The 12751-nt window shown below is 40.0% G+C and overlaps 1 protein-coding gene across 1 annotated transcript in view; it reads right to left on the bottom strand.

The window, feature by feature from the left end:
- Window positions 1-621: 621 nt before the first annotated feature.
- The window catches only part of LOC126048203 (chloride channel protein C-like), an 81856-nt gene continuing 69726 nt past the window's right edge, over window positions 622-12751 (bottom strand). The window contains exons 14-16 of the mRNA XM_049822865.1: window positions 4872-4968; window positions 3779-3874; window positions 622-1649 (exon numbers count right to left, since the gene is read on the bottom strand). Coding sequence (XP_049678822.1) covers window positions 1398-1649; window positions 3779-3874; window positions 4872-4968 — 445 coding nt within the window. The 3' untranslated portion in view covers window positions 622-1397. The remainder of the gene's footprint in view (window positions 1650-3778; window positions 3875-4871; window positions 4969-12751) is intronic.

Here is a 12751-nt window from a genome sequence, read left to right as displayed (position 1 = left end):
ACATCCACCTCCATGTCTCTTGGATGGATGATTTGCAAAGCATTTCTTACCCTGCATATGGCATATTTTAACTGACCATTTAAAGAGCCTTTCTCATGTACCTTCCTAAGTTTCTGGTCTGCCAGCTGTTTGCATTGACTGGACGCTTAAGTTTTAAAGTGCTGTGCATTCTCTGTGGTGCTACAAAAGCAACATTATTGATAATAAAGACAAGATCCAGCAGGGAAAACAGGAGAAAATCCAACAAATCTTTGATTCATAGGAGACTCAAAGCTGCATGATTCAAATACCAGAAATTAACTTTCAGGAATTTTGGCAAGTTTTTGTAACCAGTAAATTATTACTAGTTTTCCTTGGTATTCATTATAACAACATTAATAGTGGTGGATTCCTTCGTACATGTTTGATTTTAATATCCAAATCTGTAGGAATCCCTCTGGTATTTAACAGAACAAAATTAAACATCAATTACATAGTCATAGAAGGAAATCTAAAAGCGTCTTTATCCAAAAAATTGTTCACATTAATTTATTAACAAACAACACTTTCCAAGGTGTCAAACATTGTATGACTCCAAAATCATGAAGAATTATTTAATCTGTGCTTTGTAAATATGCAGCTATACACACAAAAACTACTTCACAATTTATCATTTATTAGAATTTGCCCCATACCTCACTGCAAATGAGCTTAACTAAAAATGTTATCAAATCAGATGGAAGGAGAAAAAGAGAGCCTATTCTAGGAGTTGAAAAAATTGAAAGAAATGTAGGCAACAGAAAACCATGTCAAGTTTCTCTCACTAAGAAGTGTGATGGGAATTTGGCAGGAGCCCCACAGTCAATATCTTTCTCTTACATACAATTCTCCCTTTCAATTGCTAATACACATAGGCCGATAAGAAAGGCCAATCCCTTGTTCCTTTCAGTTGCCCACCTCTCTCAGGGCAATATTTCCTCTCAGTTAAACATACATATTTCCACATAAAAACACTGATATGGAAACATTCTCCTTTTTAACAGGCAGATACTCAGAGGTTGAAGATTTAGTCCTCACTGAAAGGCTTTGCCAACATAACTGCCGCTAATGGTTATGACATTTTTTCACTGGGAGGCATAGACACAGTGTGACAAAAGCGTTCTTGATATCCGTCCTTCATGACTGATTTTATGTACATCTTCCATAAACACATGAATTCTTACTTTGTCTCACAAGCATTTAAATTAATGAATTTTGCAATTACCAAACAGCTGAAGAGACATGGCTCCGGGCTAGAATCCCACATGTCTAGATACAACAGCTTTTAAGCATCTCTTCTCCAGGAGGGATCAAGTGGAAAAGCTCTGATTATTTTTTTTCCTGAAGAAGAACATAGGCTCAAAAAGGAGCGACAAAGTCTAAGAACACATCCATGCCCTTGAATCCAGGGGCTGCTCACCCACATCAGGGCTCCGTGGTGCCAGCTGGGGCCACAGCCTCTCCCCCGGTGGGAAAGGCATCAGGTCCTTCCTGGTGATCACCCCAACCACTCGGTTCTGCCGGTCAACAACAGTGAGGTGGCGCAGCCCCAGGGTGCGAAAGATGATGTAGGTGCGTTGCAGCGAGAAATGAGCTTGGACTGACATGGCGGATTTGTTTATGTATGGGTCCTGTAAGGCAAAGAGAGAAGACATAGGGAGAACACAAAAGCACGAGTGCACCCCTGCCGTGGGAGTGGAAAGGCAAGGCAGAGGAAGGAGGCAGGGGAGAGAGAGGTAGCAGGCTTGAGGGACAGGAGCCAATAAGAACATTAGTTCTTCTCTCACTCTTCCCCTTTCCCAATTATACCTAAAGCATCAGGAAATACCATAGTAAAAAAACACTTTCTTTTTTGGTAAACCATCAGGTTCGCTCTAAATAAACTGTTATGACTGGAATGTACCCAAATCTAACAGGCCAGAAAAGCAAAATTGAGCTCCATTGATATGGTCTGAGTTTTTACTTGGAAATAGTCAGTGACCCCAATATTTATTAAGTCTTAAGATTTTTTTATAGCTGCTATCTCATTACACAACCATTTATGACATCCTGTAATATTCTGCAGTAAATGCTTATAAAAGTCAATTCACACAGAAACATAGACTGCGAGGAAGAGGACAAAGAAAACAATCTTATGGCTCTGAGAAGAAGAGGGACTGCAAGTACTAAACTCTGGTCACTGAAAACTATGAGGGTTATAACTGTTTCTTGATAGGAACAGAGCCAAAGACCATTTTATTGTTAACCAAGCTGGTCTTTATAGCTTATATAGGTGTTCACTAAGTTTTTACTTTTCACATAATTCTACAGTATCCTTCTCATGACTTGGCCAGTTCTGTCAAAGAAGGTGTATTACGCTTCCCAAGTGTATGCTTTCCCAGACAGAGGAAGAATGAAACAAAGACATAATAAAATAATATAAATAAATGCGCAGTATAGAGGGATACATGTCTTATCCCTCTTTCATGTACAGGACTGACGAGACATTCAAAGACATAAGGAGGAAAAAAATTAAAGGTAAAAAGGTTTCCTCTTTCTATACCAAATATAATTTTGCTGTGGAACTCATTGCCACAGGATATCATTACACCCAAGAACTCACAATGGATATTTCTGTGGATATCAAAAGCAGAGCGTTCATGAGTGATAATAGCAAGTTGTTGGAAGGGATACTAAACTTTGTGCTTCAGGGATCACATAAGGTACTAAAAAGTTAGCTATCAATGTTAAAACTAATTGAGTTCAATAGGTTTCCCATAACAAAAAAGTTGTGTGTCCCAATGGTGCAAGCACTGGACTGGGTCTCAGCCGAACTGGCTTCTACTCCTATGTATGACCTCCTCTTGAACTTTGGAAAGCCTTGTGTCCTCTCTCCACCTCAGTTTCTCCTTCTATTAAAAGGAAACTCTTAAACCAAACTAGATAATGAATATTAGGAGCATTGTGGGCTTTGTAGCTTTTCTCTCCTTCCAGCTATTCTCAAAGCAAGAAATTCAGACTAGATGGATCTCAAATTCAGTCCCATCTTCTTTACACATGAGTAAACAGGAGCATGTTTTGCATCTTTTTAAATAAAACCCATCTGAATTGGGCTCTCTGGCCTGGATTTCCCAGTGTCCCCCCACCTCAGTTTCAATGCTGTAGACTGGAAACTCACCAAGGCAGAAACTACATTTATTTTGTTTATAATATATTTATTTTAGGCCTTATTCAATATACCAAACACATTATTGCTTTTGGACCAGTATTTTAGTACAGTATTTAGGAAATAAATGTGGCAATGTCACAGCAGGGATTAAAAAAAAAAAGGAAAGGGGAAAGAAATATAGCTTTATTTATAAGTTGATGTATAGGCACTGTACTGTAATGGAGCCTAAAATCTCAAAAGTGTTGCTTTATATTTGCTTTATAGGACTATAAGAGCCAAATAATGACATTTAAATGATCTATTCCATTAACATTGTATCATTTTGTCAATCTGGAATGTATTTTAATCAAAAGCCCCCTTGAAATGGTCTCCTTTGTTGTATTTTCTTTTTGGCTCATTTTATCAACATCTGTTATGTTTATACAATATGAATTAAAACTTCGGAATGCTGTTTGTACTCAGCTACTTTTGTTGAGAATGTAACGTCCCAGGATTGGCAGTGTTTATGTAAATCAGTGCGGCTGACACAGCCATCATAAACAAATGAGAAAATATAACAAACACATTGTTCATGGAGGAAATGTTTGTTTTTAGAGTTGGCTTCAGTCTTACCAGATTGATGAAGAGTTGCTGATACCGGGGATCTGTAGTGTAGCGATTCAGCAGCATGGTTAGGCGCGACAGATTGGGCAGCTTCTCCACTGTTATCTGGAATAGGCAAGAATCCATTTCTCTTTTTTTCAGCACTGCACGTTAGAACCCAAGGTTCAAAAGCTTTCCATTTGGACTCTTCAGAAAAAGTTTTCTAGCAGAGCTACACTGGCAGAGCTTGTCCAAACTTCATACATTCTTTTGCCAATAAAGCTTAAATTAGCAGTTTAAAATTAAACACTCTTAACTTACAAAAAGTTTTTTTTTTTCCTTAGTGTAACTGTATCTCTATTAAGACAATGTAAGTTATATTGGCTTAGGGATGAGGTTTTTCACGCTGTGAAAATTCACACGCTAAGTAGTAATTACATGATAGCATAGTGCAGAAAAATGCAATAAAACTGGTATCAGCCATCAGCTGAGCTTCAGCCCTCTTGCACAGGAGTACCTGTTTGCATCCTGGCACCTCATCCCATAATTGCCCTGCTCCTTCTCAACACTGTTTTGCCAGCCAGATTCCCATGTGCAGACCAAGCTTCAGTAATATATGACAACTTTCCAGTTGTGCCTGTATAAATTACTCAGCGCTACATTACCAGTCCTGCCTTGGTAACACATGATTTTCTTCTACCACGCTTAATGTTTACTATTCCTAAAAATCCTTTAGTCATCTATCAAAGGGAAGAATGCTACATGCTTTTCAAGTTTGAAAGCTTTTATAAACACTCATCATTCAGAGAGGTGCTATCCCATACGGAATTAAATATTATAATAATTCTGCTATGCACAGAGAAGCTGAGAGAGAAGATTTGAACACCCTATCTGAGCAAGGAAATTTTGTGCCAGCAGTCTTGCACAACTTCCAGACTCGATAGTTTATGACAGCTGTCCCTGGGAGGTCTCTGGTCACCCTTTAATTTAAATTGTACCTGACCACTTCTTTATCTCTACCACATATATATTACATCAATTCTTTGTTCGTGGAGAGCTCATCCTAAATCACCCAAAACATATGCTGATTAAACAAGGAAAGAACTGAAAGAAAAGGGGTTACCTTCTCATAGGAGAGAGGATGAGAGGAGGAGAAACTCTCATCATTTGTCTGTGGTTCAAAGATGTGCTCATTCTCCAGCAGCATGCACAGCTCTAACCTAAGGTTAGAGAAGAGGACTACATTCATTATAAGGGACAAATTTTAAAAAGCAAGCACGCAATGCTTTAGCATCAGATATTTGATGGTATCTGAAGTACTGTTTGCAGTTTTGGGCACCTCGATATAAGAAGGACATCAAACTATTAGAGCGTGTCCAGACGAGGGCGACCAAGATGGTGAAAGGTCTTGAGGGCAAGACTTAGGAGGAGCAGCTGACATCACTTGATTTGTTCAGCTTGGAGAAGAGAAGGCTGAGGGGTGACCTCATCACAGTCTACAACTTCCCCAAGGGGGGCGGTGGAGGGGGAGGTGCTGATCTCCTCTCTCTGGTGACCAGCGATAGGAAAGAAGCTGCATCAGGGGAGGTTTAGATTGGACATTAGGAAAAGGTTCTTCACCGAGAGGGTGGTCGGTCACTGGAACAGGCTCCCCAGGGAAGTGGTCACGGCACCGAGCCTGTCAGAGTTCAAGGAGCATCTGGATGATGCTCTTAGTCATATGGTTTAGTTTTAGGTAGTCCTGCAAGGAACAGGAAGTTGAACTTTATGATTCTTAGGGGTTCCTTCCAACCTGAGATAATCTATGATTCTAGAGTATTAGTGGTCTGACCACATATTTCCCCTTCCTAAATTTCCATCAGCAATAGCAGCATCATACAGGTGTTCTCTGGTTTAGGTTTGGCTAATTAGATTAAAGGACATCACCTATCCTACATGTTCTTCTTGACCCAGATAAACCTGCTTGGCAGGACAAGCTCATGCACTGTCTAGTTTGCACCCAACAAGACAATACAAATAGTAAGCAAATACAATTATCTGAATATAAGTAGATAGACTGTTGTTCCTTCCCACATCCTTCTTAAGTAACATCTACATTAAAACACAAGATCTGCAAAAAATTCATGTCATATTTTAAATCATCAGTGAAACCTTCTCTCACAGTACTGCACTCTAGAGTTCATTATGATATTTAATATTCTTGCTGTAGACATTCGTCTGATCACCCCGTGGGACTCGGCACAGGGTCCACCATACCCTGGGCCACAGAGCACTGACACCAATATGAGGATGCTGCAAATGGCGTTTATTCAACTGCGTCACGCCCTTACATACTGTCTGTCGGTCATCCCGCCTCCCTTAACCCTTCTCTTTCCGTACATCGCGAGATCTTCCGAGCGCCAATCCCTACACTTGCTGAATTAGTTATGTGAAAATTGGTATCTTTATCAATTATTATAACATTTCAAACCTTTTTTTATTCTCCCCTTTTGCACTATACATATAAAGCCTTGACAAGCAATATATTTGAAATTATCATTTATATCTTAGTGTTTCCTTGCTCCCTACACACACTCCATCCACACTATCCACTTCCAGCCTTTTAACTTCTGTTTAGATAACAAACACCCTGGGGACCACCACAAAGCTTTTTGTTTTGCAACGTACTTAACATCATGTTAGCCCTGATCTGTGATTATAACTAGAAGCTACTACAGTAGTACAAAGATGTGCAACACACTGCTAAACAATGTGCTTGAGGGACCCAGAGGAGAGCAGACACACAATCTTCATTAGGGCATCAGAGAAATACAAATGAGGTACAAAGTGGCTTCTGTGACTGGAACACCAAGTATAAGCTGGGATTTTTTCAAATAAATATTTCTGTATCCTAAAATATTGATTTGTTCAAACCAAAACTTGTTATAGAAAAATACTAGGTTTAACATAATGTCTCCTGGGAAAGATTAGTCTGCTTCAAGGTGGGATTAGCACTCCACAGCAGAGGACTTGCACTAAGATGACATGCCTGCCAGATGCAAAAGCTGGTGATTAGTGCCCTCCCTAGGGACAGGATATGGGAGAACTAGGTTCAAACCCTTTCTCCACACTCTCCTTCATAACAAGCACATTAGTGACTATGTATGGCATATCTTAATTTCTCCTGTTGGAGAGGTTCCATGCTGAATAAACAGGGATCTGTACAACAGGGTCCCACCCCATTCCTGCTGGCTGCCCTGACCAGCAGGCTATTTGTCGTTCTATTATTTTTTTCCAAACAGTCTCCCCTTCGCTATTCTATACTTCTTTGTCCTGCATTTGATGAAGCTGAATCAAAGCTGTAAAGAGTACCAAAAAAATTAGTAAACTTGTTATGAAATACCATTGAGCTTTCACACATGAAGAGGGAACAGTAAACTAGTTTCCAATGTATTTAAACTGCAGTTTCATGTGTTTCGGGTCTTTTATATAGTCCACTTTTTCTCCAGCTGAAGATACTTTGGGAGCATCTACTTCCTCATTTTATCTCTGATCTGGAACACACATTTGAAGGACCCTATCCTATCACCTCCACCTCCCATGAGTTGGTTAGCATTGTAGAGCAGTCCCCTTTCTCCTGAAACAGCCAGCTGTTTCACTCTGTAGATCCAGTCTTGAAATCTGCATTTTGTTAATGCAGACATGGCTTTGTTCTCTCATCTAAGCTTCTCAGTGGGATTTATAAATAAGTATGCCTTTGGCTGGGATAGAGGTATCATCCTTTTACAGGTGAAGACTTGAGTGAATATAACTTGTGGAAAAACATCACCTCTAAAGAAAATCAGTGGCACAGCCAGGAACATTAGGAGTCTGTCACCTGCTCTGACCTTTAAAGCACATCCCATTCACAGGACAAACAAGGAATTCAGTATGCTTCATAACTTCTGAAACTTTTCAGTTTAATATCTGACTGGCTTTGGTTATCATAAAATCTCTTTCAGATTACTAAGGAGAACACAACACTGCAGCAGAGCTAACTGCTGAGAAAATTCCACTGAGGAAATATGTCACCCTGGGCTCATGTTTCCCCTCCTGGGAAAGTCACTGGCTTGCCCTAAGCCTCTTGCCATGTGCGTGCCAGCATATGGACATGTCACATAAACAATTAATGGACTTGGGTTTGAGGACAACGAAGAGAACACACTAAAAAGAACAGTACAGGCGTGTTACAACAGGCAAGATCTATTCCCCTCAGGCTACAGTTGGAGGAGGAAAGGGAGGAAAACACAATATACTCGTAATATACTCACTACAGCAGAGGACACAGAAAAGAAATTAATCCAGTCATGCCCTATGAATTACCTTTGGTGCGTTACACACTTTGTTCTGCAGGGCTCTCGAAAGGTTCACTTTTTATGGTCTTTCACAAACAGGTCTGTAATTGTTCTAAGTGAGATATAAATACACAGATCTAAATTCTGCTCCGAGATCATCATGTACAGCTCCAAGAAGTTGATTTCAAGGATGATCACTGGGCCAGGAATACTCTCAAGAATTTAATCCTAACATGAATATATAGATGTCAAGTGCGAAAGTTATGATCCACCCTGATCCTTTGCCAGACTCTGTATGCTCAGGTCCAAAACACTGTTCAGGCCTGTCCGTAGTCCAGACTTCGCCATTTTCCACTTGAACATCATGGGCTGGAATTAAAAAAACAGCAACATTCACCATGAGCTGAAAGAGCAGAAACATTTGCTCATCACTGGTTTGTTGACCAGTTTTGGCAGCTTGCAATTTGCTCGGCACCGCTCTTAACTAAACCCAGCAGGGAGTCACTTAACAGGGCTTTGGGAAGTGTGAGAGAAATTTGGCTAGTCAAAAAAAAAAAAGCACACGCAAACACAATGAAGGAAATCATTGGAACATTTCTGATAAGAATCCAAGCCTATTAAAAACTGCTATATTCAGGAGAAAAATGAACATACATTATTTCACTTGGACTTCCAGAAGTCATGCTTCAGAGGTATAACAACATCACTCTTTGATGTTACATACAACATCCTTCCTATCACATCATCAAGCCTTAGAAAGCAGACCAAACATGTTTCTTGCACTATTTTGTGAGGTTTAACAGGAAGTACTAGGATTCAGACTTGGACTCTGCAATTGTTCGTTTACTCTTTATTTATTTAAGAAGGAAGAAAACCCTTAAGTAGGGAATCTCATTTCAAAGATACCCTGGCAAGGCACTGCAGTAGTTTCATATGCTCTATCTGTTGTAAAGCATTCATCATGAAGGTACACCTAATTAAGATAACACATTATTATCCCAATATCCACATGTCAGATTTGGCATGGAAGTCAGGAATGAAAAGTATCTGACAGCTGATTGTGTCACTCTTCTTGTCAAGATGGCCTATTATCTGAGGAAACTACAAATTCTAAATATTGGGGGAGTGACATAAAAGAAACTGCAGCTCCAAAGTAGCTGCAAATGAACAGAAGGAAGATTAAAAGGTGATGTCACTGGCAAAAGCATTCAGGGCATGACTCTCCCAAAATGAATGGATAAAATAGTTACACAGTGGGGTGGGAGGATGAGGGAGGATTAGAGAACCTGAACCATCATTTTTAGCTTGCTTCAGAGAGCTTTAGGCTTATTTCTCCTGCAGTAATCCACCAAAGGTACCTGCATTGTTTTCATTCTTGAGTTGATTGTATCTGATGTTTTGGCCAATATCCAACTCAGTGAGGACCAGTGATTAACATATTCTGACCAGAATAAAACAAATGTCCCTTTCATGTATTAAAAACCTACTGTCTCGTGGCTTCTCTCAAATATGTTTAAAACCCAGTGACATCAATTACTAAATTTTGATTTATGTCAGTCAGTTTGAAAAAATGATGACAGAAGAACAGTAATAAGTAACAATAAATGGCACACTAAAATAACGCACCCTGAAACTCTCTTCGTGGCCCTTCCTCATCCTCATACCTGGCTAGTGTAAATTATTTTACAGTATCAACAAGTCTCTGAAAACTTGCTGCAGCTAAGACTTAGTGTCTTGCACCTTCAACTGTCACAGCAGTCAAAATGAAAGGAGTGCTTAGAGGATCTTGCAGGATTTGATTGCTGCTCTGCTCTCAGCAGAAGGTCTAGCATAGGCATGCAACTCTTGCAAAAGGGCACAACGAGAGTAACTTTTTACATGGACTGTAAAATGTAAATTCTATTTAAGAATAGTTGTTACATTATGTTCTTGGTAAGATCACCACTACTATACTAAATGCATTTTTCCTGGCTTTACATAGCATTGGGCCTTTTTTTAACTGGTAAAAAAAGAGTATTCTGTATGTGGTGAGCTAGACAGTGGATAAGGACTAGATCATCACGTACCGGGAACTGTTCTAAAATCCACCAAATCTTCATCTTATACAGCAAAATCGCAGGGTTACAGGGTTGTTTCAGGTAAGGCAGCATAAATCATTAATGTTTACTTAATATTTGGTTCTTCAAACCAAGAAGGGGTTTTGCATGAATTTTTGGCATTTTACCTACAAGATGATCAAAAGGTTTTTATCAAGTACTGGACTGAGGTTTTCCAGAGCAAAGATCAAATCCTGTCCATGCCACAGCCTTTCAAAGGATGCTGAATAAATATTTAATCTCTGTACCTCAGTTTTCAGATCTACAAACCAGGGTTTTCTTCCACCTCAGAGCTATGTTTTGAGGTTAATATTCATTACTTAAGTTGCCAGCTGCCTGGTTTTATGGGCACCATCATCAGGGTGAATGAGCAGGCAGTAAGTCCGCAGCCTCAACATGAAAATGCAAAGGCAGCTGTTAATAAATTGCAAAAGCAAATTTAGCATTTCAAACCTACCGTAAGGCTAGATTTTAGAAAAGGATGAAGACTTAGGATCAGATTTGTATTTCCCTACCAGCTGGCTTGTTACCAGGCAGATTTTCAATTTCGGAGGAACCTACCACACATTTAAATGACAGGACAAGTATGTGATCAGTCTTTCCATTCACGCACCAGTTTTCCCCATGCCTATATTTGATTTCAACATTTAACAACACTCTGCACTTGCCTAAAAGCCACCCACATGCTGCAGCGAGGCTGCATACGTTTTTAATTTGGCTTTTTGAGTTAGCACACAGCCTCTGCAACACTCCAGTTTTCCCTCCAAAGGGCTCTGTCACAAAGTCCTACCGCACCTGCACAATTATTTGTATGGCCAAACAGGCCTACTAATTTTAAAAGTATCATATAATGTTCTTTGGAAGAAAATTTTCGCACTTCGGATACGAAATAAAACCACTGCCACAGACTCTATAAACCTTCCTCCATCTGTGTTATTCATGAGCTGCAGTGCCCCAAGACCCTGACAATACATGGGAGGATCATAATGTCGAGGGCTTTTGTTGAAAGTGCTGGATTCCATTTATTTTAATAGGCAAGATTACTGTACAGCGTATCACTGAAATTAACTGGATCAGCTTTTCAAAAGCAGGAGTCCAGACAGTAAAAACAAACAATGTGCTGACAGACTCTACCCTCTAACATGAAAATCAAGTAATCACAAAAGAACTTTGATATTGCCGTGAGCTCCCTAGTCCACACACCTAAAAATAGTTTTCAAGTCCCTAATGTGCTCCCCCTCCCCTTTTTTTCTTCTTTGCTGGCTGAGTTTAAATGCAGCCTTCAAACCACTGCCAACAGTGTTTCTAGCTTTGATTAGACCTGGTAGAATCACCATTGCCCAAAACTTACAGCAAAGCCACGAGGAGGAGGAAGGAGGAAAGCTGTCCGTGATCCTCTAGTAAGAAACAAAACCTCATTTTTATCTCCATTTATTGCATGAACTTTGCAGCCTTCTGTGTTTGATTGAGTAACTTTGCATTCCTGTGATCTAAACTTAGCAACCTCTCCACAACAGTGCCAGAAGGAAAAGGCTCTCCAAGAAGCTTTCAAATCTGTATCAATTGTTTCAAGAGTGCCAGCAGCAAGGCTGTTGCAATAGTAAGGTAGATACTGCTAAGCTCAGTAATTAATTTATGAATTAGATGTTTCAGGTCTCAATTCATCTTTAACTTTCCATTTATCCCTAAGCTGTTGCACTGCATTGCTTACTGAAGGCAAGTACTTCTCCTTTTGCTAAGAAAAATAAAGGTATTGCCTTATTAAACAAGTGTGTGTGGACTCCGCACACACGCGCACGCACACGCCTTGAGAGCAGTGTTTCATTAGTCCCAACTGGGAGGGCAGATTAAAGAAAAATACCAGAAACCATACCTACAGCCTGACATATCTACGATATGTTGCAATGCTAGGTCTCCTTTCCCACAGCACATATCAATATGCTATGCTCAGTTTTACTGAGGTGCTTGGCAGAAAGCATTCCTGACTCACAACAGTTTCTGCTCACTGGACTGACCAGAGGCGAGTCATACCTAATAAACTGCCATAAAATACACGTACACACACCACTTTGGATCAATGATTTCTCTGCTAAAGGATGTTACTGTGTAATACAGCTTTAAGTTTTCAACTTTGTCATATTTTCTAAACCCCGATCTCTTCAATTTACTTTCAGTTATGTGACATTCCCCCTTAGCAGAGTGAAAGCATGCATTAGCTAAACAATGTGGTTTGGATTTAGTGTTCCCATGCATCATCGTGAAAATGTTTGTCTCAGCAATAGTGTCATTACTGTTACTGGGAACAGCTGCTCTACCATGTCTTCTGATTGCGGAAAGCAGAGTATCTCCCTTCCCATACCAGTTTACAAGCAGGGAAATTAAAGCAGAACCATCGAGTAGGAGGTTTATGAGCACCCACTGTTCTGTACCTGGCTTCCTCCTGCCACGAAGGAAGCAGAAAGTGCAGTGCAGCAAGAAGAGCAGCTAAATAAGTATTGCAAAGAGAAATGTAGTTTGGCTCCCTCCACTGGCAGTTCTTCTGGCTCCGGACCAGGGCCTAACCCGAGGCACAAATCCTCCTCTCAGGTGCAGCT

The sequence above is a fragment of the Accipiter gentilis genome, chromosome 2 (genome assembly GCF_929443795.1).
Source record: "Accipiter gentilis chromosome 2, bAccGen1.1, whole genome shotgun sequence".
Classification (NCBI taxonomy): Eukaryota; Metazoa; Chordata; class Aves; order Accipitriformes; family Accipitridae; genus Astur; species Astur gentilis.
Note: the sequence above shows the minus strand (reverse complement) of the source record. Positions and strands in the feature narration are given on the sequence as shown.